Source organism: Ovis aries, chromosome 13 (genome assembly GCF_016772045.2).
Source record: "Ovis aries strain OAR_USU_Benz2616 breed Rambouillet chromosome 13, ARS-UI_Ramb_v3.0, whole genome shotgun sequence".
NCBI lineage: Eukaryota > Metazoa > Chordata > Mammalia > Artiodactyla > Bovidae > Ovis > Ovis aries.
The window spans coordinates 37364341-37389189 of NC_056066.1; the positions used below are offsets into that span (position 1 = coordinate 37364341).

Below are 24849 nucleotides of genomic sequence, written 5' to 3' on the forward strand. Positions count from 1 at the left end.
AAGAAGGCTGAGCACCAAAGAATTGATGCTTTTGAACTGTGGTGTTGGAGAAGACTCTTGAGAGTCCCTTGGACTGCAAGGAGATCCAACCAGTCCATTCTGAAGGAGATCAACCCTAGATTTCTTTGGAAGGAAAGATGCTAAAGCTGAAACTCCAGTACTTTGGCCACCTCATGTGAAAAGTTGACTCATTGGAAAAGACTCTGATGCTGGGAGGGATTGGGGGCAGGAGGAGAAGCGGACGACCGAGGATGAGATGGCTGGATGGCATCACTGACTCGATGGACATGTGTCTGAGTGAACTCCGGGTGTTGGTGATGGACAGGGAGGCCTGGCGTGCTGGGATTCATGGGGTCGCAAAGAGTCAGACACAACTGAGCGACTGAACTGAACTGAACTGAACTGGTATGTTTTTAGCCACAGGTTTTTTTAAAGATTTTACTAGTTGGGTTTTGTAAGTAGTGGATCACAGGACAAAACTGAAAATTGTTTTTACAACAAATATGATAAATGTAAGATGTTTGTATTTTTATGAATAACTCTGCAGATTTGCTAGAATAGTGTGTGGTCACATGGGTGGAGCCATTTGAGAGACTTTTCATGAACAGGTTGCCATGTAAATCATTATGTAAGAATATGTTTTAAGGGATTATCAAGTCCTCTCCGTGGTAGAGACCCCGGTGCTCACCGAGGATTCTGCTAGTTGTCCTGTTATCTCTCAGTTGCTTCCTGTGTAGCAGCATCATTGACCAGGACTGGCCAGCGCACACTATGTCAAATGACTTGTGCGTCTCCTCCGTACTGAACGTAGAAGAGGGAGTGAGCGTTCATGGGTTCTTTCTCTTGCCCACTGACCGTCACAGCCTCGTGGTGTTATGCCAAACCTAAGGGTGAAGGTTGGAGCAGCCTGAATCTCTGAGTCACTGCATGGCAACCTATGGTCTTGGGGAGTTACCCAGATCCTCCACGAAATTTGTGTAAATGATAAACACACCTTTGTTGTGTGAAACCTCTGACAACTCAGGGCTCTTTTACTACAGTAGAACTGGTCTAGCTTGGCGAATATATTCTAGAAGAGCGTTCTGAAAGATCTTCGGCCATGACTCCAATAAGAAATGGAGTACAAATACACTCAGACACACACATGCATTTCTGGAAAAAACAAATCAGGAAACAATTGTTATCATTAATATGCATATCTGTTATTATGCTATCCTACTCTACTCCAAAATGCTGGTTTTAACTTCCTAAATTTATATGACAACTGCCAATGCGGTATAACCTGAGTCTGAAAACTGCTGCTGTAGATCACAATTTGTGTATGGTTTATTTGCTAATTTTAAATCTTTCATGCATATTTATGAAAGCAAGCTTTTTAGCTCTGTCTCTGGCAACTTTTAATTTTCTCTCCCAGAATGGATGGAAGTGTTTTTATGTAATACATATCACATTCCACATAATTTCTGGAAGGTAATGTTTTATTGTTGAATCTCCTAATTTACATCATGTATTTTTAAATTTGCTTATAAAATGTTGTCACAGGGAATAACGATGTCAACGTGATTATTATTCACTTATTTTCTTTTTTAAAATAAATGACTATAAATAACTATCTCTTGCATTAGAATCAGGATATCATAAAAACCTCACTAGCTGAACATATTTTAGTGTTAATACTGATGCAAAAAATGGAATAGAGACCAAATATTTTTAAATAGCACTATATATATTTTATATACTGTATACTCGTATCAAAACTTGCCATATCTATTAAGAAGCTGATAAGTTACTCTCTAATTTCATAAATTAGACCACAACTGTGAAAACATGGACAACTATTTTGTATCTGTGCTGCTATATAAGATACTTAAAGTTTATACAGAAAGGTGCAATATCACAGAGGTGAAGTAATGGGAATTCATGAACATTTCACCTGAATTTCCACTGGCCTTTTTCTTCAGCCAGAATCATTTTGATATCCTTTGAATATGCTTTTAGAAATGAATGTGTTTCTTCAGTAAATACACATACACACATTTTAGGTATAGGTATGTATATACAGTTATACAAGTGTATATGAAGATATATACACATATATACACACATATATTAGTCTACATATGTATATATATTTCTGTGTGCACTTAAACATACATGCACACTTAATGTCCTTTGGTTTATTTTTAGACTGTTAATGAGAAATGAAATTTTGATGATTTCCATTTATTTTTGCTTTAAGTCTAAACTGGTTTAAAAAGACCTTTGCAACATGTAATAAATTTCTTTTAAAAATCATAAATGTTATTCCATCGTAAAGCATTCTGTAGAGAAGATCATATGGTGTTAGAGAAGGTAGAAATCCATGCCAACATGGGAGAAAAGAAAGAACATGGGTTTTCCAGGCTTTTCTGCCTTCAAGGAAGGGCCCTCCTGCTCTGTGTTGCCAACTTAGAGGTGAGAACTCCAGGCTGCTCCCACGGGAAGGGAGAAATGTAGCCAGAAGGGGTGGATCAGTTCTTGGGAATCAAATCAAACCAACACATCAGTTCTGGGGTGTCAGGTGGGTACTGGTGAGCTATTCCTTGGGTAGGAGAACAAAGTGACAGCCTCTAAGAAAGCCTTTCTACTTGGTGATAAGATGCTGTCTCTGGGGGTGACCGGGGGAAGGGGGCATGTCACCTTTGGGTTGCAGGTTAAAGCCCTCCTGGACTGCTTGGCTGCCACAATTGTAGCTGACTGTAGTGGTTTCCGTGCGAAGGGCTTCTGCCTCCTTTGGGTCTCAAGTTATGGGGAGATGAGCTGGCTTTTCCCCCTTCCATGGGAAGGGGCTCCATACAAATGGGGGTTCCTGTGAAGTGGCTGCCCACCTCTCTAAACCTGACCCCTTGCCTTCACATACCTCTTCCAGAACAGAGGCCATTTCCCCAACTCATCAACTGCAGAAGCTGTTTTCCTCCAATTATGTATGGAAAGCTCTAGAAAATGCTCACCTTCTCTCCCCTCCATCAGATTAAGAAGCCCCAGAGCAGCATCAGAAACGAACATCCCTGTGCTAAGAACTACTAAGCTACTCTTTCCTAGATGTGTCTCCATCCTGCCTTCCTTTTTTTTTTTTTTTTTTTTTTGCATAACTATGGGAGGAGCCCATAGTTATGGGGGTGGAGAAAGGCTAGGCACATGGAGAGTGAAGGGGGCATCTCCCAGAGTTTACCATAACTCAGAGCAGCGGCTGATGAAAAGGCAGCCAGGCCACTGAGATCTTATGCCTATTACACTGGCGAGACAGACAAGCTACAATGCTGACTGTGGTGGTACGATTTCCTGTGTTCAAGCTTTCGGACTCTCTCCTCCCCATCTGGTAACTAGGGGACCTTTTGATTCACGCCACCTTCATTTACATCCCTGGAAAATCTTGCTAAAAGTTAACACATCTTTCCCTAAAGGATTTACAGCATTTGGGCTTTAAGAGACTCAGAGCTCACCTCTGTCATAAACCTGGCTCCTCCCTTTACATAACGGGTCTTCCCTTGAGATCATGAATAAAACGTCCTTGGAGTCCCCAGGCCTGGCTTACTTAAATGCATTCTCTTCTCTTCTATGAAAGAAATGGAGGGGGAGAGCTGTCCTGGGTTGGTTGGCACAATATCACCTATCTGAAGGATAGAAATGAAGACCTTGGAGTCACAAACAGGACAGAGGTGTGGGTGGGAGCACTGTATTTAGGGCACAGAATAGAAAAGTTTGCTTCCGTGGGAGTGAAAAGAATCACTGACAGTGAGCAAAGCTTCAGATCTAGACGTGGGCATCGCTGGTGTAGGGAGAGGGTGACTGCTAGGCGCCTGGAGGGGGCGGTGGGGACAGGGGAGGGGGCCCGGGAGCTAGTCCTTGCCAAGGATGCTCTTCAGGCTTCTCTGCACCGCCTCGTCCAGCTCTTCCTCCAGCTCCTCCTTCTTGGACATGGCCAGCTTGGACTGGTAATCCCGCACCACCTGGTCAATGTAGAGGGCACTCTGCGTGCCGTGCAGCATTAGCGTCCACTCCTTCAGCACCCCCTTCTGGGGTGCACTCCCCACGAAGCCCAGCTCTAGGGTCCAGGTGCCCTGGGCATCCTCCCCCCAAGTGTGGGTGGTCATGAAAGGCCACTTGTCGAAGCCCACCTTGGCGTCGTCTTCCCGGGGGCGCCGGCTCAGCAGGATGGACTTGGTGCCCATGGGGACGTCATGTTGATGTTCAGGTCCCCTCTCCTGGTTGTGTTGACCGTGACAACTGCTTGGACATGCTCCAGGTAGCGGACAAAGTTTTCCTTCCCCTCGCATGCATCGGTCGTGAGCGTCAGCACCAGCTTGCCAGTGGTTGGAATTTTCCTGAGGGCAGAGTGGTGAGGAGACACAGTGAGTGGTGGGGACACTATTCCAGGGTGTTTTGTTGTTTTTTAAAAATATTTTGGCTGCATCCTGGGGCATGTGGGACCTTAGTTCCCCCACCAAGGATCAAACCCACGCCCCCTGCATTGGAAGTTGGAGTCTTGATCACTGAACTGATTGGGGATTCCTAGGGGTTTTGAAGGCCGCTCTGGGGAGAGCAGGGACTCTGGGGTTAATTATTATACCAGCTGTGTGACCCTGAGAAAGTCACCTGCAGTCTCTGATCTGTCTGGATGTGGGATGCGGCTGATGCAGTTAAGCCCCTTCCCACTTTTCCCAGGTCTCTGCTGGGTTCTCTTGCAGCCTAGGCCCGTGTGGACCCTGACGGCAAAATGTCAGGGATTTGATCTGGAAGGGAAAATGATTGACAGGAGGAGGTGAGTCAATACAGCCTGCGTTCCTCACTGCTGGTGGGGACAGCTCAGTGTCCCCAGTGGGGTTGAGCCTAGTTGCCCAGGGCAGCGAGGTGACAGTGCATCCTCAGTGTCTTCTCTATTGGGTTGCGCTCTCTCCCTGTCTACATCGCCTCCTCCTCACCTGTGTCTCCTGAGATCATCTCTCCAAGAAAACAAAAACAACTGTCAGCACCTAAGTCCCACCAGGGCAACTGAGAGTGAGACAGGAGCTCAGAACTCTTTCTTTCACAGCACTAAGTACTTTGATAAAGAGAAATTATTGCTCAAGTGATTGCTATGATTAGCACAGCAATGTGACTGCGGCTCAGAAGGGGCTGGTCATGGCCACACCTGACTGGTATGCGGTTCAGCATGCCCTCCACTCTCTATAGAGCTGCTTCTGCTCTTCAGGTTAACGCTGATTTCCAAACTCACTTAAAATTCAGAGTTTGTTACCACCTTCAGGGGCTTCCCTGGTGGCTCAGATAATAAAGAATCTGCCTGCAATGCGGGAGACCCGGGTTCAATCCCTGGGTGGGAAAGATCCTTTGGAAAAGGGAATGGCAACCCACTCCAGTATTCTTGTCTGGAGAATTCCCATGGACAGAGGAACCTGGTGGGCTACAGTCCATGGGTTTGCAAAGAGTCCAACACCACTGAGCAAGGAGCTGAGTGGGCAGGGGAGGGTGGGGGCTGAGCCGAAAAGGGTGCTGGGGAACATGCTGTTGCGGGGAGGGGGGGGGGGGGGGGGGGGGGGGCGGGCCAGGCTGCCTCTGCTCACTGACTTGGATGGTCCAGCGCAGATGCCTCACAGCCAGTTTTATTTTTCCCTTTTATTTTAGTCAAGCACTCTTCATGGATTCTCCTGATAAAGTCTCTTTAGAAAATTGCTTTTTGAGTTGACTGCTTCTCTGGGAAGTTGAGCGCTGAGGAGACTCATAAACCCGACAGTTGCCACTCAGCAGCTCCCAGACCCTTTCCGCGCAGCCCAGTGTAGACTTGGCCGCTGCCGGGGGCCGGGGGTGGGGGTGGGGTGGGGGGGGGTCATGGAGCCCTGGGGCCGGCCCCAAAGAAGCTTGATTCCTGGCAGTAAGGGCTGCTTCTGCCAGAGGCCCAGCTGGCCTGGGCGCTGCCCTTGGAACCTCTCTGCTCAGCCTCTGAGTTCTTCCAGCATGGCATCTGCCCCAGACCTTGCTCATCAGCCCCTGAGATCAAGTTCAGGTGGGGGGGCAGGTGGGCGAGGGGGCAGAGGGCACCCAGGAGACCAGAGCCCTTCCAACAAGGCCCGACCTCCCCCACCCCAAATTTCCCTGGCTGGTCTGACAGCCCTATTGCCTGTCACCACTGTTTAGATGCCTTCCTTGTGCCCGGGTGAAGCTGGCTGAAGAGTCATTCATTCATTCATTCCACAAATATTGATCCCATGGCTGCTAAATTCCAGGTGCTGTTCTAGGCCCTGAGGACACACCAGCAAACAGGAAAGGCTAGGCTCCTGTCCTCGGGAAGCCCAACTGAGTTCATGGTGAAAGTGCTCTCAGGGAGGGTATATATATATAGTTATGCCTGACTTGGGGCTTCCCTGGTGGCTCAGATGGTAAAGAACCTGCCTGCAACGTAGGAAATGTGGGTTTGATTCCTTGGTGAAGGGAATGGCAACTCACTCCAGTATTCTTGCCTGGAGAATCCCCATGGACAGAGGAGCCTGGCGGCCGATAGTCCATGGGGTCTCAGAGTCTGACATGACTGAGCAACTAACACTCACTTTTCATGACTGACTTGCCTTGATGTATGGCAGAAACCTACACAACATTGTACAGGATATATTCTCCAATTAAATAAATTTTATAAAAAAAGAGCTCTCAAGTTTCCTTTCATTAAAATAATGCTTCCGAGACCACCCACAAAATTCAGTCTTCTGGACCTTATCCAAAATCTCAGAAATCAGAACCTCTGAGGAGTAGGGCCTTGAGAGATGTATTTCACCACACAAACCAACACATTTCTATATACTTTCTTTTTCTATTATTTGGGCACACTGTGTGGCTTGTGGGATCTTAGTTCCCCAACCAGGGATTGAAACGGTTTCCTGCAGCAGAAGCGCCAAGTTTTAACCACGGATGACTAGAGAAGTCCACTTTTTTTTCCTAAGAAATTTCTATATATTTTAAAGTTTAAAACTGCTGTCATAGTATATGTGTACATGTGTATTTTGCTGAGAATAAAACTGTCTCAACAGAAGATCACTTGGGAAAGGTAAAATTCTTGATGAATTTGTAGAAAGCCCTGTAAGAAACATATAGGCAAGAACATCTATATATATAGTGAGATGAATTTAACCTGAACAACTGAAACATAATAAAAGACTTTTCCAAATTAAAAAAATAACAATAATGCTGCTAACACTGGGTAAGCCCCCAGCTGGCTGTGAGCCTCTGGGACAGTCACACTTCAGGGCTTCAGATTCCTTAACGAACATGAGGGCATTAGACGGCCTCTTTCCAGTGTTGCTTCTGGCTCCAAATTCCAGAAAGTATCTGAATTAGGACAAAGCGCTCAGTGCACTTGGACCTGGGAGGGAGACGGTCATTCATCCTGGCATACGCTCTCTGTCTCCCTCCCCCCTCTCCCCAAAAGCACAGAGTGTGAGGACCAACAGAAACCCAGTCTTCCTGTCCGAGGCTGTCGCAGAGAACAAGGTCTGATGTCAACGCAAACCACGACTAAGTGGAGCCCCAGTGCTCATTCTCCTCGATACTGCGGTTGTACCACCTTTCTGCTAATTGGGAACGTAAGCCAAGACGCAGCTGACTACATCCTGCTCTCGTCACACTGCCCACGGCCCCCACCTGCTGTGGCCCAGAGCCTGCAAAGGCACAGATGCTGGAGGGCTTCCGCTTAGCAAAGTCCCCCTTTGTAAATCTCTCCCTCTTGGCAATAGGGATGGAAATTCCAGGCCCTAGGACTCTGGAGACTAGATACTCTGAAACTGCCCAAAGCTACAGCTCTGCCTGGAAGCTGGCTGTCCCCGAATCAAACCCAGTGCATCTTGGGAGGACACAGAGAGGGCATCTGACACAGTCGCCAGCGCGGTGGCAGCGTCTCCGGGGTATTTTCCACTCACTCTGGGTCCTGCACAGAGCCGCCCACACAGTGGAACCTCTCGGGCACCGTCTTCCAGTCTCTGGCCATCTTCACCATGGCACCCGCGTCTAGGACCCCGTAGCCAAAGAGGTGGTTAAACTCCAGGCCAACCCCATTCCTCCGCCACTGGTGGACCTCGTCATGAAGCTGGTTCCGCTTGGAGGTGAGCACAGTCAGATGCTGCATGTCTCTCCAGGTCAGACCCAGACTGTGGACCGGAGGCAGGGAATTCAAGGACAAGGGCATCGGACGGGGTAAAGGCAAGGAAAAAGAGACACAATGACTAAGATAGCACGTAGACCTCCAGTAAGAGTTTGGAACATGTATGAACCCCCAAGTCAAGGGAGGAGGATCCATGTATTATTTATAATATTGCTATAGCTGTACATCAGTTAAAAGTCTTGCCTTTCTTACTTAAATATATTTCAAATGCAAAAGCTGACACACACTGGGATGGCTAAAATGAAAAAGGCTGACGGTACCAAGTGTTGCCAAAGATGAGGGACAACTGAGTATTTTGCAGAAGGGAGTGTAAATTACTGCAAATACTTTGGAAAATAGTTTGACTCCATCTTTTAATGTTGCCCACGTGCTTAAGCTGTGGCACAGAAATTCCATTTCTAGGTGTGTAGCCAACAGAAATGTGTGTATATATTCACCAGACTACATGTACTGGAAATGTCCATAAGCCCGAACTATGAAGCCCCCAAATGCCCATCCACAGTAAAGTGAATAAGCCGACTGAGATGTACTTATTGGACACGGAACGCTGCACTGCAGTGAGAAGGAACTACAGCTACTCAGAATAACGGGGGGGAAGGGAATGTTGGCCCAGAGAAGGCAGACACAGCGGAGAACGCACGAGACGATCACAGTCACTTAAAGAAGGAAACCAGCACAACGAGTGTGTGCTGTCGGAAGTCAGGTTAACGGTGGGTCTTGCCCGGTGGTGTTTGGAAGGGACACGAGGGGCTTCTGGGTGCTAGCTGAGCTTTGTTTTTGGACCCGAGTGTTGGCTACTTGCAAGCATTCCATATGGGAACAGGGGCTGTCAGCTCTTCAAGAGCAGAGACAGCAGCCACAACATCTGTCTCCCCAAGGCCCAGGATGGCCCTCCTTGGCACACTCTTCATTCAGCAAATAGTTGGCTTGCAGAAGTGTCTTTGGAAATTAGTGTCTACTATTACTCAACGTCTGTGTTTTTGAAAATATCAGCCAGACTGACTGCATGGGCTATGTATCTGGGTTGCACAGTAAAATCATTTGTGGGACACTTAAGACCAAACCGCTCTGGCCACATCTTAGGCTAAGTAAATCAGAATTTCTGGGCAGGGGACCCAGGCTTGGGAAATTGTTACTACTTCTCAAGTCATTCCAGGAGACAGCTGAGGTTGAGAACCAGGTTCTTTATGAATGAAGCTGTCACGAGTGGAAGAGAACAGAAAAGAATGCCAGTGTGACTGTAATATGGGGAAAGTGTGTGTGTGTGTGTGTGTGTGTGTGTGTGTGTGTGTGTGTTATGTGTTGGGTTGGAAAGCAAAAATGTATTTCTCACTGACAGTCATGGTCAACAATGTTGGAAAAGCCTTGCACTACAGTTCTCCTCAGAATCAAATGATTCAAAGAACATCACTCATTTGATAAAATCTCATCACAGGCAGATTTCATTGGTTCAGAGCTTTGAATCAGAGCCAGAAGACACTAGTGATTCATACACTCTTGAAATGTAGACTTTCAGGTTTTAAGGAGAAAGTTTCAAGGAAAGTCAATGCTTATTTGAGAAACTTAAGAACATATTTATTTTGGACATATGGTCCCCTGGACATGTGGACTAGGTTAATAGTGTGAAATTTCCTGACGTTGATTGTGGCTAAAAGCTCAGTGCTTTGGTGGAACAGGATTCTGAATTCATTTAACCCAAAAATGTTGATAAACCCAAAAGGTGTTGATAAACCCAGAAAGTGCTGATAACCCCAAAGTGTGGATAAACTGCTAACTTCAGGGTGATCAGAGGGCTGGCTGGCAGGTGGAGTAGCTCTCACCTTTGCAAGGGGTTCTGCCACAGTAAGGTGCTACGCTTCCTGAAGGATCCCCATTAGACCTTTCTCCGTGCATTTACTCTCACGGGGCACATGAGAGAGAAAGAATGTGTTAGAACAAGGATGTTCTCATGTCTAAACTAAATCAGAGCAAGGCCCATACTCCAGCGTCAGAATCTGTGACACTGGTTGAACAACCATTTGCTTATGCCTGAAAAGTAACACTGAGTCCCTCCTATTTTTGCATTCTGAGCAACTTCTGAACTGACAGGAGATATGCATATACGCTAAGTTACTTCAGCCGTGTCTGATTCTTTGTAACCCCAGGCTCCTCTCCATGGGATTCTCCAGGCAAGAATACTGGAGTGGGTTGCCATGCCCTTCTCCAGGGGATCTTCCCAACCCATGGGTCAGACTCACGTCTCTTATGTTTCCTGCATTGGCAGGCGGGTTCTTTATCACCGGCACCACCTGAGAAGGCCTGACAGAGACAGTGTGTTAGTAGTTTGGTTGTGTCCAACTCTTTGGGACCCTGTGGACTGTAGCCTGCCAGGCTCCTCTGTCCATGGAATTGTCCAGGCAAGAATAGTGGAATGGGCTGGTAGTCCCTTCTTCAGGGGGATCTTCCTGACCCAGGGATCGAACCCGTGTCTCCTGCATTGCAGGCAGATTATTGACTGTCTGAGCCACCAGAGAAGCCCCATTGTGTAAAACAGGGATCTCACAACCTGCTTCAAGCTTTAATCCTACTACGGCTGCTCAAGGGTTGTAGGTGACACCTATTAACTAATACAAAATAAATGTACAGAATACCTACAGTATGGAAGTCACTGTGTTCAGTGTTACAGGCAAGGAATGGTCATGCTTTTAAATACTTTATGTAAGAGTTGGAAAAGTAAGGCAGACCTACGGAAAAGCACTGCACAGTGAAGTGATTCTATGAGCATCTGTTGAGTGTGTTTCATGTCCAGGCTCTGCACTAGTTCTGAGCAGGCTGTGGAAAGGTCTCAGAGCTTATAGGCTGGGGGCAGACAGACAGACAGCTCAATATTTAAAAAGGGGGGAGCTGAGCTCCCTCCCTGTCATGCCGAGGGAGCCAACAATGGGGCCCCGGAGTTATCCCAAGGAGAGCATCTCACAGAGTGTGGACCAGCTTTGGAACCATGTGGGGGCCTGTGACAGACATGGATTCCTGGTCTCAACCTCAGGTCTCCGGCATCGGACCTCCTGGAGGCGGTAGGCCTGAGGATGCACACTTAGGACAGCACCCGGGTGATGCTTCTGTACACGGGGTTTGAGCACACGGGTCTGAGATGGTGGTTCACAGCCTTGGCTGCACGTGTGGACAGCGTGAACACAACGATGACGTCAGACAGGACCCAGAATTGTTGCTTCCGTGGACCTGTCCATACATCTGCCAAAGGCTTGAAGGATCCAGAGGCAGGAGAAGGCAAGCATTACTCAAGTGATAAACTTTAAAAAGCACAGGAGGTCAGGAGCCCCGAGTGTCAGGGAGGGAGAGCCAGGGACTGAGGCAGGAGAGAACCACATGTTAGAACATCAGAACTTTATCTGAGGCACAGATATGAAGGCAGAGGCGCTTGAGCTGATCTTTAGAAACATCACCCAGAGAAGGAATTAAGATGTGTGGGACTGGAAGGAAGTAATATTTAACAGCAGTATGGAGGAATCTCTCAGACATAATGTTGAACCAAAATGCCCATACTGATACTTAGGTGATTGTCTGTTTCCTAATTTGGGTGCTGGTTACATGGATGTGAAAGGCCTCCCTGGTGGCTCAGATGTTAAAGAATCCGCCTGCGATGCAGGTGATATGAGTTTGATCCCTGGGTGGAGAAGATTCCCTGGAGAAGGAAATGGCTACCCACTCCAGCCTGGAGAATCCCGTGGACAGAGGAGTCTGGTGGCCTACAGTCCGCTGGGTCTCAAAGAGTCAGACATGTCTGAGCGACTAACACCAATACTACATGGATGTGTTAACTTTATAAGGAGTCTTTGAGCTTTCCCTAGCATGTGTGCACTTGTCTCTGTGTCTATTATACTTTGATGGGGCTTACATGACAAAATCATTCCTTGGAAGGTCACTTTCAGAAACACTGCTGTAGTCCAGAAGGTGGGCTGCTTTACTATGGATGGTTCTTCTGGGCCATAATTTTGCCTCCTTATGATCCCCTCAGAACCCCACAGTAAGTCTGGGGTCATGGAGAGAACCCCACATGGGAAGGTAGCTGTGTGTGTGTGCTAAGTTACTTCAGTCGTGTCCAACTCTCTGCAACCCTGTGAACTGCAGCCCCCCAGATTCCTCTATCCGAGGGATTCTCTAGGCAAGAACACTGGAGTGGGTTGCCATTCCCTCCTCCAGGGGGTCTTGCTGACCTGGGACCGAACCTGCATCTCTTGCATCTCCTGCATTGGCAGGCGGGTTCTTTACCACTAGCGCCACCCAACCCCCACTAGAGATATCCTGCGGAACTTCTCTAATATTGGACTCCCTGGGAAATGTGAGCAGTGATCGCTGGGGAATCAAGAAGGTATATTCTGGCATTTGGCAGAAAAGCATTTTATGAGATTAAACAACAAGGTGATGACTGGTCAGGACAGAGGACTGGGTCCCTTTGTCCCCTGGAGCCACAGAGATGGTCCTTCTCCCTCTCTCATGGTCCTGATGGGCAGATGTTTTAGACAGGATAATTTGTTTTCTGCTTTCAGGTTGTTTTGGAAAAGCTTTCCCGTTGGCCCTCCGAGTGGGAAACAGCCCTGACTGCTGCCACATATGTCCCCAAGGACTCCCAGGTGCCTCGTCTGAACACAAAGAGAGGTGAGCAGCAGGAAGTGTCCACAAAGAGAGCCTTCTGGCCTCCTTCCTCTGGGCTCTCTCCCGGGGCTATTTCATGCTGATCAGAGGTTTTAACTCCTGGCTTTGTTGTTGTTCAATCGCTCAGCGGTTTCTGACTCTTTGCGACCCCATGGACTGCAGCACGTCAAGCTTCCCTATCCTTCACTATCTCTGGGAGTTTGCTCAAACTCTTGTCCACTGAGTCCGCGATTCCATCCAGCCATCTCATTCTCTGTCGACCCCTTCTCCTCCTGCCCTCAATCTTTTCCAGCATCAGGATCTTTTTCAATGAGTCAGCTCTTCGCATCAGGTGGCCAAAGTATTGGAGCTTCAGCTTCATCCTTCCAATGAATATTGGAGCCCTTTTGCTCACTGAAAAGTCTTGGGATTTACCACCCCAGGAAGGGCTTATGCAGCCCACTCCCTTGTCTTGATTTGGAATAAACTCTGAGGCAAGATTGGCATTCCAGAACTCCCCCTGGAGTCAGGCTGAGGACAGAACCTTTGGAATAGCACCCTTGCTTAGATCCTTTCCCATCTCTAACCCGCTCTCTCTCTTTCCCAATGGTCTCTGCTGGGAGCCCATTCTTAATGAATTGCACCAAACTCTAATCTCAGAGTTTCCAACCCAGGTGGCTGGTGTTCTAAGAAATCTGAGGACTGGCTTCCGAGATGGGTTTGAACCACCTACTACCAGGTATCATTTTTTCCCCCTGTTTATGGCAAGAGAGTGCTCAGTTGATGACCACTGCTCCAAATGAAGTATGCCTAAGCAGCGACTGCATTCTTTTCTGCAAGGAAAGCTGCCCAGTGTGGTAAAGAATGAGGAATAACTGCTGCAGAGCCCACAGATCTGTTGAAAGGTCCAGCAGCCTGCTCAAGCACATTGATGGGTCTAGATGTCACTTGGTTGGCATATAGGATTCCTAGGTAGCTCAGTGGTAAAGAACTTGCCTGCCAATGCAGGAGACATAAGAGATGTGGGTTCGATCCCTAGGTCGGGAAGATCCCCTGGAGGAGGAGGGCATGGCAACCCACTCCAGTATTCTTGCCTGGAGAATCCCATGGACAGAGGAGCCTGGTAGGCTAAGCTGTTGGCATATATGCCTGGGCAAGTGCCTTTTTGCTTGTCAGAATCCAGGGAGACCTTAAGGTGAGTTCTACCCTCTTCGATTTAAGGGGAGACAAGAAACTCCTTCTTATTCCCTGTCTTCTGTGAGACTCTGTGGCAGGAGCAGCCTCCCTCTGCTTGTCTGTTCCCAACCAGAGTGAGCGAGACCAACTCAGACTTTAGGACCCGGCAGGTCCTGAGAAGAATTTAATTTTTAGGAAATGTACATAATATATACGTTCTTTTTGTCTTGGTGCTTAATAGGAAGAGAGTGTCCGTTTCTTCTTTCTTAAATTTTCCACCTGAGTTTTGTTAACAGAATCAAAGTTTGGCTTGGCCCAAAGACAGAAGTCATCCCCAATTTGGGGCCCAGTTTGTAAAAGGAGGATAACGATGTCTTTTTCTGCTTGAAGGCATGGGGGTTGGACTAAATAATCTTTTGAAGTCCTTTCCTATTCTAGGAATCAGCTCTACCTCCTTTGCAAGTCAGAAAATGCACTGAAACTGTGGAGAGTCAAGCAGGGCTGCCTGAAGATTGATGCTAGAAGCTCTGGTTGCCTAGCAACAGCCAACAGGGATGGGAACTCAGCTTCCCTTTCCCAGGAGCCAGAATCCAACTTCTTACAAGTTTCTGGTTCTATATTCTCAGATAATCCTTGCACAGTGGGCATCTGCCCTTACACCACATGGATGTTGCCTGAAGCCACAAGTTCATTGCTCAAACCAAAGGCGAGTCTCTGGTGCGCACTAAGACAGGGGAGCAGGTGGGCAGGGACCTCTGCTGGTGCTCAAATCCAAGGTGGGTCCAGCAGAAGTGATGTGTGGCTTCTCCATGGGATGGTGAGAACAGAGAGGGTGGGCGCCTCTCACCAGTAGCTGGAAGGTAGCAGCAAAGCCCATTTCTTGGACTACACTGTGTGACTTTGCCCACATTGTCTCAGTATTAAAGTGAGTTCACCATATAAGTTAACAAATCTGGAGCGAGAGCATCCTGTTTCCATGACATGTTCTGAAAACCTTGCTAGATAACCAGCTTGGCAATGATCTTTCATTTAGCTGATTGGGAGTATTATTAGAGTGAAACAGCCATGAAATCCACAGATGAAAGAAAATATCTCTGGGCCCCCATGTGTGATTGGGTGTTGGACTCTTGTGCTCTCTAGGGATGTAGTTTTGTGGGATGTGTGTGTGTGTGTGTGTATGTATCATTAGCAACACCCAGCAGAGTTCACTGGCCCTGACTTTTTACTGACTCTCACACCCACTTTTGTCTCCATGGACACTTGATGTTGGGTTGGGAGACTTGTGTTAGTTCACCCTGCAGAGCTGGCCCTTGGTCCCGAGCTAGAAACATACTTAGCCTCTAAAGCCAGTGCGAACACTCCAGCTGCTTCGGGAGCAGCCGCAGATGTCCCAGAATGCCTCAGGGTGCAGTTGCCATATAAATCTGTGGTTGCCTGGAGGGGAAGAGAGTGAGGAATGAGTGAAGAAGCCCCACTGCGTTAAACCCAAAACAACACAGAGCAGAAGATCTTCTGTTTCTTTTACTTAAAGTCTCCCTTGTTCTGAAGATGATTTAGATGGAGGCAAGAATAAGCTTAGCACTCATGTATTTATTTTGCCAGACATTTTTATCTGAGCTTCCTAGTAGCCTATGCAAAAAGGGAAACACAATAAGTTATAGTTACAGTGTCCATAAGATACAAGCAAGTCAACTGTTTAGATAGGCAACTCTGCAGCTATTCTAATAAAGAGATATTTATTTTCTGGACCCTAAAAGGAAACATTATAGGTGAAAAGTGACAAGCCAATACCACCACCATACTCAATCCAATGGTGCTGCTGCTGCTGCTAAGTCACTTCAGTTGTGTCTGACTCTGTGTGACCCCATAGATGGCAGCCCACCAGGCTCGCTTGTCCCTGGGATTCTCCAGGCAAGAATACTGGAGTGGGTTGCCATTTCCTTCACCAAGGCATGAAAGTGAAAAGTGAAAGTGAAGCCGCTCAATCATGTCCAACTCTTAGCGACCTCATGGACTGCAGCCTACCAGGCTCCTCCGTCCATGGGATTTTCCAGGCAAGAGTACTGGAGTGGGGTGCCAGTGCCTTCTCCAATGGTGGGGTTTGTTAAAATGAGATTGGCTCAGAAAGCTCAGGGCCACTTCATCAACAAATTATTTTCCCTTCAGGAAAAAAGGGTGGCATTCCTAAAGAGGAAAAATGAAACAAGTTCAGCTAAAGTTTGCCTAGACGGACACCCATTAAAGAGAAAACCATACATTCTCTACATCTAAAATCCACCAAGAGATTCTGGAACACAGTGAGCAAGACCACTGCTAGATCAGTGATTACCCTGAGTGGGGAGGCTGATCAGCTGAGTTTTAAAGGATTTTACAGAGAAAATCCTCATCTTCGATGTTTGTGAGAGACAGGGTTTTCATTAAGATTGTTTATAAATCATGAGAATACTCATTTCTCCTGCTTGTCTGTAGGCTCCTTGAGTGGGTCTATTATTTTGGGGGACAAAGCATCAGGGCAGTTTAAAGTCGTCTCCTGGAGAAAGGGACTATATTCAAAGAGAATTCAGTGCTCCTCCGCAGCTGGAGTGGAGTCACAGACAGGGGTTGAGGACAGAGTGATACCGCTGGAAGGCCCTTGGGGCAGGGAGGGGAGCTTCTGGGGGGATGTTTGGGAGAAGGCTTACAAGCAGAGCAAGATTGGGGCCACCCTTCCTCGTCCCTTTCTGCCCACACAGCTCAGAAGATGAGAAAGTGAAGCCTCTTTCCACTTGGGAGGAGCTGACACATTTTCCATCCTCCCCAAGACTAAGGGGAGCTGACGGGGCTCATGGGAGAAGTCAGGGGGGTTCATGGGGGAGCCAGGCTAAGGTCTGGGTCTCTTGCAGGGAAAGGACTTCTGCCAGCTCAGGTGAGAGCTAGTCAGGAGGAGCCCAGGCAGGACCTTGGGACTGAAGGGCTGGCTGGTACTGATGACTGCATTCTTGTTCCTGCCTTTTTCCCAACCCTGGAGGAGGTGGTGGCCAGGCAGAATGTAGCCCAGCCCGACTACCGAGTCACCCACTAAATTCCTAGCTTGGAGGACTGAGAAAAGGCTGTATGCCTAGCGGACTTGGAAATTCACTGTTAAACCTAGGTGCCCAGGAAGGAAGAGTTGCTCAGAAGAGTGCAATAAATGTCTGTGATTCTTAACCTTTTGGTTTTCTCAACTGTGGACCCGGTTTAAACACACTACTCTTCCTTTGCAAAAACACACATGTGCCCACTTCTGGGGAGGTCTAGGGACCGGGAAAAGTCCATCCCTGGATGCCATTTCTAAATTACACTAAAAAATGGACGTGTTCTTGGCTCAGATGGGGTGCAGGTGTGATGCTCCAGTTCTTAATATTAGTTACCTTACAAGCAACGTGCTGGGGCAACATCTTGGTAAACTAGAGTTCATCATTATTTGTAAGCCTGGACAACGAACAGGAAAATCTATGGACCATGAGCGGGAAGGAGGTCATGGTGCTCTTGTTTTTCCTGAGGCCTTGATCTTGATAACAAAGCATCACCAGCCTAGAAGAGGGGTGCATCTCCCCTCGGAACAGGGGCTGACTCTTTGAAGGAGGGCCCTCCTTCCATGACGTCACCGTGTCTGTGTATGACGTCACTAAAGTCCTCGCGCACCCCTGGCCCTCACTCACCACGCCGGCCTCGGGGTTCCGCTTGCGCCCATTGCTGAAGGTGGAGGCCAGCGTGGAGGAGCAGCTCTCATCGTAGAGCGCAGTCCTGCCGTCATTGATGGCGGAGTTGATGGAGATGGTCCACATGCTCGATGCGTAGCCGTCGCAGTTGCAGTCATCGTAGCTGCCGCCGTCGCCCGAGGCCCACACGTAGATGCTGCCTTTGCCCCCGCGGCCCTGGGGGTGGGGGACAGAGAGGGATGCGTGGGCTGCAGTGGGGTCCACCTGGCCTCTTAAGCAGTTGAACCCAAGGACTGGCTTGGTTTCTACCTGTCCTTGAAATCTACTGTCCCTCTGGACAGGCAGCCTGAGAATTTTTCTTTTCAGGAAGGATTCAATATAAGTCATCTCAATTTACTTTTAATCTGGGAATAACAAGGTGGGAAAGACTGGAAGAATCTCTTTAAAACTGACAAATGGACTGGTTTTTAAACGTTGATAATCCTCATGGTAAAAAGTCAAAGTATATGGAAAGGAAAATGAAAAAAACAAATCCCTCTGCATGTAATTCTTACATATTCTTTCAGACATTTTTCAGTAAAAATGCAAATGTACCTGTAAATTTATACTTATCTATGTAAGATGTAAAAGATATTTATATAGAGCTTCCATTTTATAGGTATGTATTTTTACATAAGTTTACATATATATATTACATAAGTTTACCTATTTATATTGGAGAAGGCAATGGCACCCCACTCCAGTACTCTTGCCTTGAAAATCCCATGGACAGAGGAGGCTGGTAGGCTGCAGTCCATGGGATCCCGAAGAGTCGGGCATGACTGAGTGTCTTCACTTTCACTTTTCACTTTCATGCACTGGAGAAGGAAATGGCAACCCACTCCAGTGTTCTTGCCTGGAGAATCCCATGGGGAGCCTGGTGGGCTGCTGTCTATGGGGGTGCACAGAGTCGGACACAACTGAAGCGACTTAGCAGCAGTAGCAGCAGCAGCACATATATATATATATATAGATATTGTGAGTACAAAATACACATTTACTTACAGATTATATATATATATATGTATATGATACCAATCTCTGGGTTGGGAAGATCCCCTGGAGGAGGGCATGGCAACCCACTCCAGTCTTCTTGCTTGGAGAATCCCGTGGACAGAGGAGCCTGTAGGGCTACAGTCCATAGGGTCACAAAGAGTCAGACAGTCTTAGCAACTAAGCACGCACACAGGCCAGAGGAAAGGAGATGTCTGAATTACCTCCAAGGTCTCCTGCCTCCTGACAATGAGAAGTGACATTCTGATTGCTTCTAACAGGACTTGGAGTTAATTAGCCTGTGACTGGCTGAGTCGATACATCAACAAAGATCGATTTAGCCACTAGCGGAGAAGTGTCCTCAGTGTCTTGGTAAATCTGTCCTGGAAAACTCCATCCAAACAGGCAACTGCCTGCAGAAACCAAGACACAGAAGGAACTATAGCATCCTTACAACTGAGAGGGTGCAAGAGGGTGCAACCCTCTCAAGCAGACCCAGATTTGGGCTCAGTGTCAAGGATGCCGCCCTTGGAAAGTGAAACAGACATGAATCAGCATCAGTGAGTGAGGCTACCCCCTGGGGAACCTTCCCCTAAACCAGCCCACAGGTGGGCTGCTAGTGAGACAGGCAGCCTTTGCTAAAAGGAAACCAATGCTAAAATCATTCTCACCTTGATGTGGGCAGACTGGTTGTGACTCTAACCTGTCAGGTTTCTCTGTGTTCGTGACCCCTTTATATTAGAGTTTGTAGCCTTGCCCACCAAGAGGAGGGGCCTGTTTCCCACCCTTGAGTCTGGGTTGGCTTCCTGTCTTGCTTCAGCAAACAGGATGTGGTGGACAATGGTGCTGGGTCGATTCTAAGCATGAGTCTCAAGAAGCCCAACCCATGTCCACTTTCCCTCAGAGACCACGGGAACCAACCTGAGTTAGCGTGTGGCTGATGACAGACAGCCTGGTCAGGTTCACTGCCACAGCTAACAGTGACCCCACATGGGAGGCCACCCTAGACCAGGCGGTCTGTGGCTCATCCTCCAGCTGGCCACAGATGCATGAGTGAGGCCACCTGAGATTCCCCAGGGATGGCCCAGGTTGGCAGAGCAACCCAGCTGACCTGTAGATCAGAGTTAAGTGGTTGTTACTTACCGAGTTTTGGGGAAGTTTGTTATGTGGCTTTGCTCCCTGATACACAGAGAGCAGTATCAGCATGTTTCTGAAGAGTCAGCAGCAAACATTAGTTTTGTTTTGGATTGTAAGACTTAACCCACAGGAATATTTGGATTGCTAGGAATTTTAAACTTCATTTTCCTAAGCTGTTTGTATGTGTGTGTTTACAAGGGCGATAATAATTATATTCTTGCTTCTAATGATTGGGTATCAGTGGCAAATAGTCCCTGACTTCTGGGCAAGATGGGCCACTAAAGAGAAGCTCCTAGTTCTGGGAGCAGTTGAGTGGGGAAGGGGCATCTATAAGAGGGCTGAGAGCTGACTGTGGGATGGGTCTGTTACTGGCACACCACACTGTCCTGTTTAAACGACACCCCAAGATCCAGTTCTGCCCCCCAGCTTCACCTGAACCACAGCTGGGATGAAACTGAAACAGAGCAACTGGGACTCACATTCAAACAATCAGTTGGCGGGTACAGGGGAGAAATGAAGATAATAATCCCAGCATACACTTCTAGGGCACTTAGTGTGAAGCAGGGACCACTCTGAATACCTTACATTGTCATTCACTGCATCCTTACAGCCGTCCTGTGTGGCGGTACTGTTCACACCAGCCACGGGGAAGACAAAATACGTAAGAAGAAACACAACAAACAAACAAAAGAGCTAAGTAGGACTTTGAAATTCTGGGGAGGGACACAGATGAGACTATGACCAGTGGAGAGAAAGACAGCATCACAGGGTTGTTGGTTTTCCCCAAGTTAACTTACATATTTAACTTGGTCCCGACAGACACACTGTGTCATTTAGGACTTAATCAGGCAGATTCTGCCATGCTGGGCAGGGAGTAAGTCGTACTTACTACTTACTAAACCCCAATTGGGGTGTGAGGGTCACCCAAAGATTAGGGAGGAGATGGTCTAGGAGCCTTCACTGCTCAGGGTGGGCTGCCTGCTGGGGTCTCCCGCCCTTACCTTGCAGCACGTGCTTGGAGGAGACTGGCTGTCTTACCTGCCTCCATGTTTATCTGGTTTAGGCTGGAATTATCTTCTCTGCCTCTCCTACCCCTCTGCTCTTTTTTTTCCCCTCGTTTTTTTTAAGGCAAGTGCATTTAGATGAAACTTAATATGTGGTGCAACTCCACTTTGAATTCTCTCTTTGTATTAGTCTTTGGAGGTTAGCGGGATTCATCTCTCTTAAAAGATTTCACGAAATGAGAATTTGTCACCGAGGCACTATTGAGGGTATTTGACCACTGATGTTCTCAACCAGGGGTGATTTTGTGTCCCAGCGGGTATTTGGCACAGTTGGAGGCATTTTGGTGCTCACTACCAGCCTCTAGTGGGTGGAGACCAAGGATGCTAAACTTTTAATGCAGAGGACAGCCCTCTGCCTCTCCCCCTGCCCCCACCAGCTACAACTAAGAATGAGGGGGACTAAGTGTCAACAGTGCAGAGGCTGAGTCTTTGCTCTAACCTATTGGCAAAGGCAGTGATTTTAAGAGCATAGCCTAAAGCAGCCTTTCACAGGGCAAGTTTCTTAAAAGTTCATATGGATTCTGTAGTGTTTGAGAGAGTCACAGGCAGGAAGGCTAAGGGTCTCCAACCAGAGGGAACAGGCTGCAAGTGTCAGACATTTTTTGCCTCTCTTAAGCGGCAGGCATTTTTATCTCACTTAACCTAGTGTCAGCTTTTTCCCTTCTCTATACAAAATTTAAAGGGGGCTTCTCTTAAAATTCTGTGTTGCCACGAAGATACCTGGTTCCACCTGAACTTAACTTTTCTTAAACCTTGAGCTACCTAATGGGTTTTAAAGATCTTCACGACCCAGATAATCATGATGGTGTGATCACTCACCTAGAGCCAGACATCCTGGAATGTGAAGTCAAGTGGGTCTTAGGAAGCATCACTACGAACAAAGCTAGTGGAGGTGATGGAATTCCAGTTAAGCTCTTTGAAATCCTGAAAGATGATGCTGTGAAAGTGCTGCACTCAATATGCCAGCAAATTTGGAAAACTCAGCAGTGGCCACAGGACTGGAAAAGGTCAGTTTTCATTCCAATCCCAAAGAAAGGCAATGCCAAAGAATGCTCAAACTACTGCACAATTGCACTCATCTCACATGCTAGTAAAGTAATGCTCAAAATTCTCCAAGGCAGGCTTCAGCAATACATGAACCGTGAACTTCCTGATATTCAACCTGGTTTTAGAAAAGGCAGAGGAACCAGAGATCAAATTGTCAACATCTGCTGGATCATGGAAAAAGCAAGAGAGTTCCAGAAAACATCTATTTCTGCTTTATTGACTATGCCAAAGTCTTTGACTGTGTGGATCATAATAAACTGTGGAAAATTCTGAAAGAGATGGGAATACCAGACCACCTGACCTGCCTCTTGAGAAACCTGTATGCAGGTCAGGAGCAACAGTTAGAACTGGACATGGAACAACAGACTGGTTCCAAATAGGAAAAGGACTATGTCAAGGCTGTATATTGTCATCCTGCTTCTTTAAGTTATATGCAGAGTACATCATGAGAAATGCTGGGATGGAGGTAGCAAAAGCTAGAATCAAGATTGCTGAGAGAAATATCAATAACCTCAAATATGCAGATGACATCACCCTTATGGCAGAAAATGAAGAGGAACTAAAAGCCTCTTGATGAAAGTGAAAGAGGAGAGTGAAAAACTTGGCTTAAAGCTCAACATTCAGAAAACAAAGATCATGGCACCCGGTCCCATCACTTCATGGCAAATAGATGGGGAAACAGTGGAAACAGTGTCAGATTTTATTTTGGGGGGGCTCCAAAATCAGTGCAGATGGTGATTGCAGCCATGAAATTAAAAGATGCTTACTCCCTGGAAGGAAAGTTATGACCAACCTAGATGGCATATTAAAAAGCAGAGACATTACTTTGCCAACAAACGTCCATCTTGTCAAGGCTATGGTTTTGCCAGTGGTCATGTATGGATGTTAGAGTTGGACTTGAAGAAAGCTGAGAACCGAAGAATTGATGCTTTTGAACTGTGGTGGTGGAGAAGACTCTTGAGAGTCCCTTGGACGGCAAGGAGATCCAACCAGTCCATCCTAAAGGAGATCAGTCCTGGGTGTTCATTGGAAGGACTGATGTTGAAGCTGAAATTCCAATACTTTAGCCACCTGATGCAGAGAGCTGACTCATTGGAAAAGACCCTGATGCTGGGAAAGATTGAGGGCAGGATGGCATCACCGACTCAATGGACATGTGTTTGGGTGTACTCTGGGAGCTGGTGATGGACAGGGAGGCCTGGCATGCTGTGGTTCATGGGGTCACAAAGAGTCGGACACAACTGAGCGACTGAAGTGAACTGAACTGAATGAGCTATGTATTTACCCTAGACATTTTCTTCAAGTTGGTTCCGCTTAAGACTCAGAACCGATAGGGGCTCCACAAACCAGTGTGTTTCACTCATACATTTTTCTCCTAATCTATGTTAACGAAACTATGTATCTACTTGGAAACCTGCCTTTCTTCAAGATTCATGTCAATAGTTTTATGGCCTGGGATGACTCACCTTGTGCCAATGTTATTCTCTAAATGCATGTTGTGGGTGAAGGGCCTGGTTCCAGCTTCTGAGTTTTGAGACATTCCCTTTCTCTAATTAGCAGACTGCTAGTAGCTAATGACTGAAAGTTGCTCAGTCATGTCCGACTCTTTGCGATGCCATGGACTATATAGTCCATAGAATTTTCCAGGCCAGAGTACTGGAGTGGGCAGGCTTTCCCTTTTCCAGGGGATCTTCCCAACCGAGGGATCAAACCCAGGTCTCCCGCATTGCAGGCAGATTCTTTACCAGCTGAGCCACAAGGGAAGCCCAGTAGCTATAAAACATCTGGCTAAAGACTAGCAGGGGAATACTCTTTCTGCCCCCTTCTGATGTCATGTCAGAAACTTTATCTCTTTTATACTTTAATAAAATTCTATTACACAAAAGCTCTGAGGGATCAAGCGTTGTCACTGGCCCCGGCTTGAATTCCCCTCCTCCAGAGGCCAAGAATCCCAGCATCTTTCATGGCTCAGCAACAAGCTTCAACTTTTAATATAAAAATATCCAATACAATATTGTAAAATAATTAGCCTCCAATTAAAATAAATAAAAAAAATAAAAAAATAAAAATTTATTATTATTAAAAAAAATAATGGCACAAATTGCTTACCATTGGCTAACATAAATTTCCAGCTTAAGGCTGGTACATTGGCTCCGTGTACTCTCAGCACATCACCTGTGCCAGGAGGTGGAAATCCTGCTCTGAGAAGCTTGAGGCTGAAGTGAGTTGGTCCCTTCATCCTACCCAATGCCTAGTGACCTGGAGGAATGACTACCCTCCCTTGTGCGCCCCCCACCGCCCCCGCCAGGCCCTGGCCCAGTGGTGGTATCTGCTTGCAGATACTGACGAAGCCAGCCTGATACAGTTTGCCTTTTCCCAGACACTTAATTACACTAATTATTTTCCGGTCACCTTGATGGCTCAGAGGATAAAGCATCTGCCTGCAATGCAGGAGACCCGGGTTCGATCCATGGGTTGAGAAGATCCCCTGGAGAAGGAAATGGCAACCCACTCCAGTATTCTTGCCTGGAGAATCCCATGGGCAGAGGAGCCTGGCGGGCTACAGTCTGCCCGGTCTCAAAGAGTCAGACATGACTGAGCGGCTTCACTTGACATCTTAATAGAACGTAGATATACTTTAAAAAGTCATTGTATTTGTATTATGAAAATCATATTCTTTGTAGAATGACTGGAGTCTAGACTGTGAAGAAGAGAATAAAAATCCTATGTAATCTTCCATGAATATAAAAGCACTGGTAATATTTGGTGGATTTCTGCCAGTTATATATATATGCAAAGCATAAGAACAGGTTTAAGAATGAAAATGGGATCATAAAATCCATCTATCTTTGTGGCCTTGCTTAAAATATATTTCTCACTTACAATTACATTAACATTT

General features: G+C 47.0%; 1 protein-coding gene across 1 annotated transcript in view; it reads right to left on the reverse strand.

Moving 5' to 3' along the window:
• Positions 1-3121: 3121 nt before the first annotated feature.
• LOC114117473 (neuroendocrine convertase 2-like) overlaps positions 3122-24849 on the reverse strand; it is a 54234-nt gene continuing 32506 nt past the window's right edge. The window contains 5 exon segments of the mRNA XM_060396842.1: positions 3122-4216; positions 4219-4364; positions 7941-8168; positions 15324-15424; positions 17671-17941. Of these exon segments, the coding sequence (XP_060252825.1) occupies positions 3879-4216; positions 4219-4364; positions 7941-8168; positions 15324-15424; positions 17671-17941 (1084 nt within the window). The 3' untranslated portion in view covers positions 3122-3878.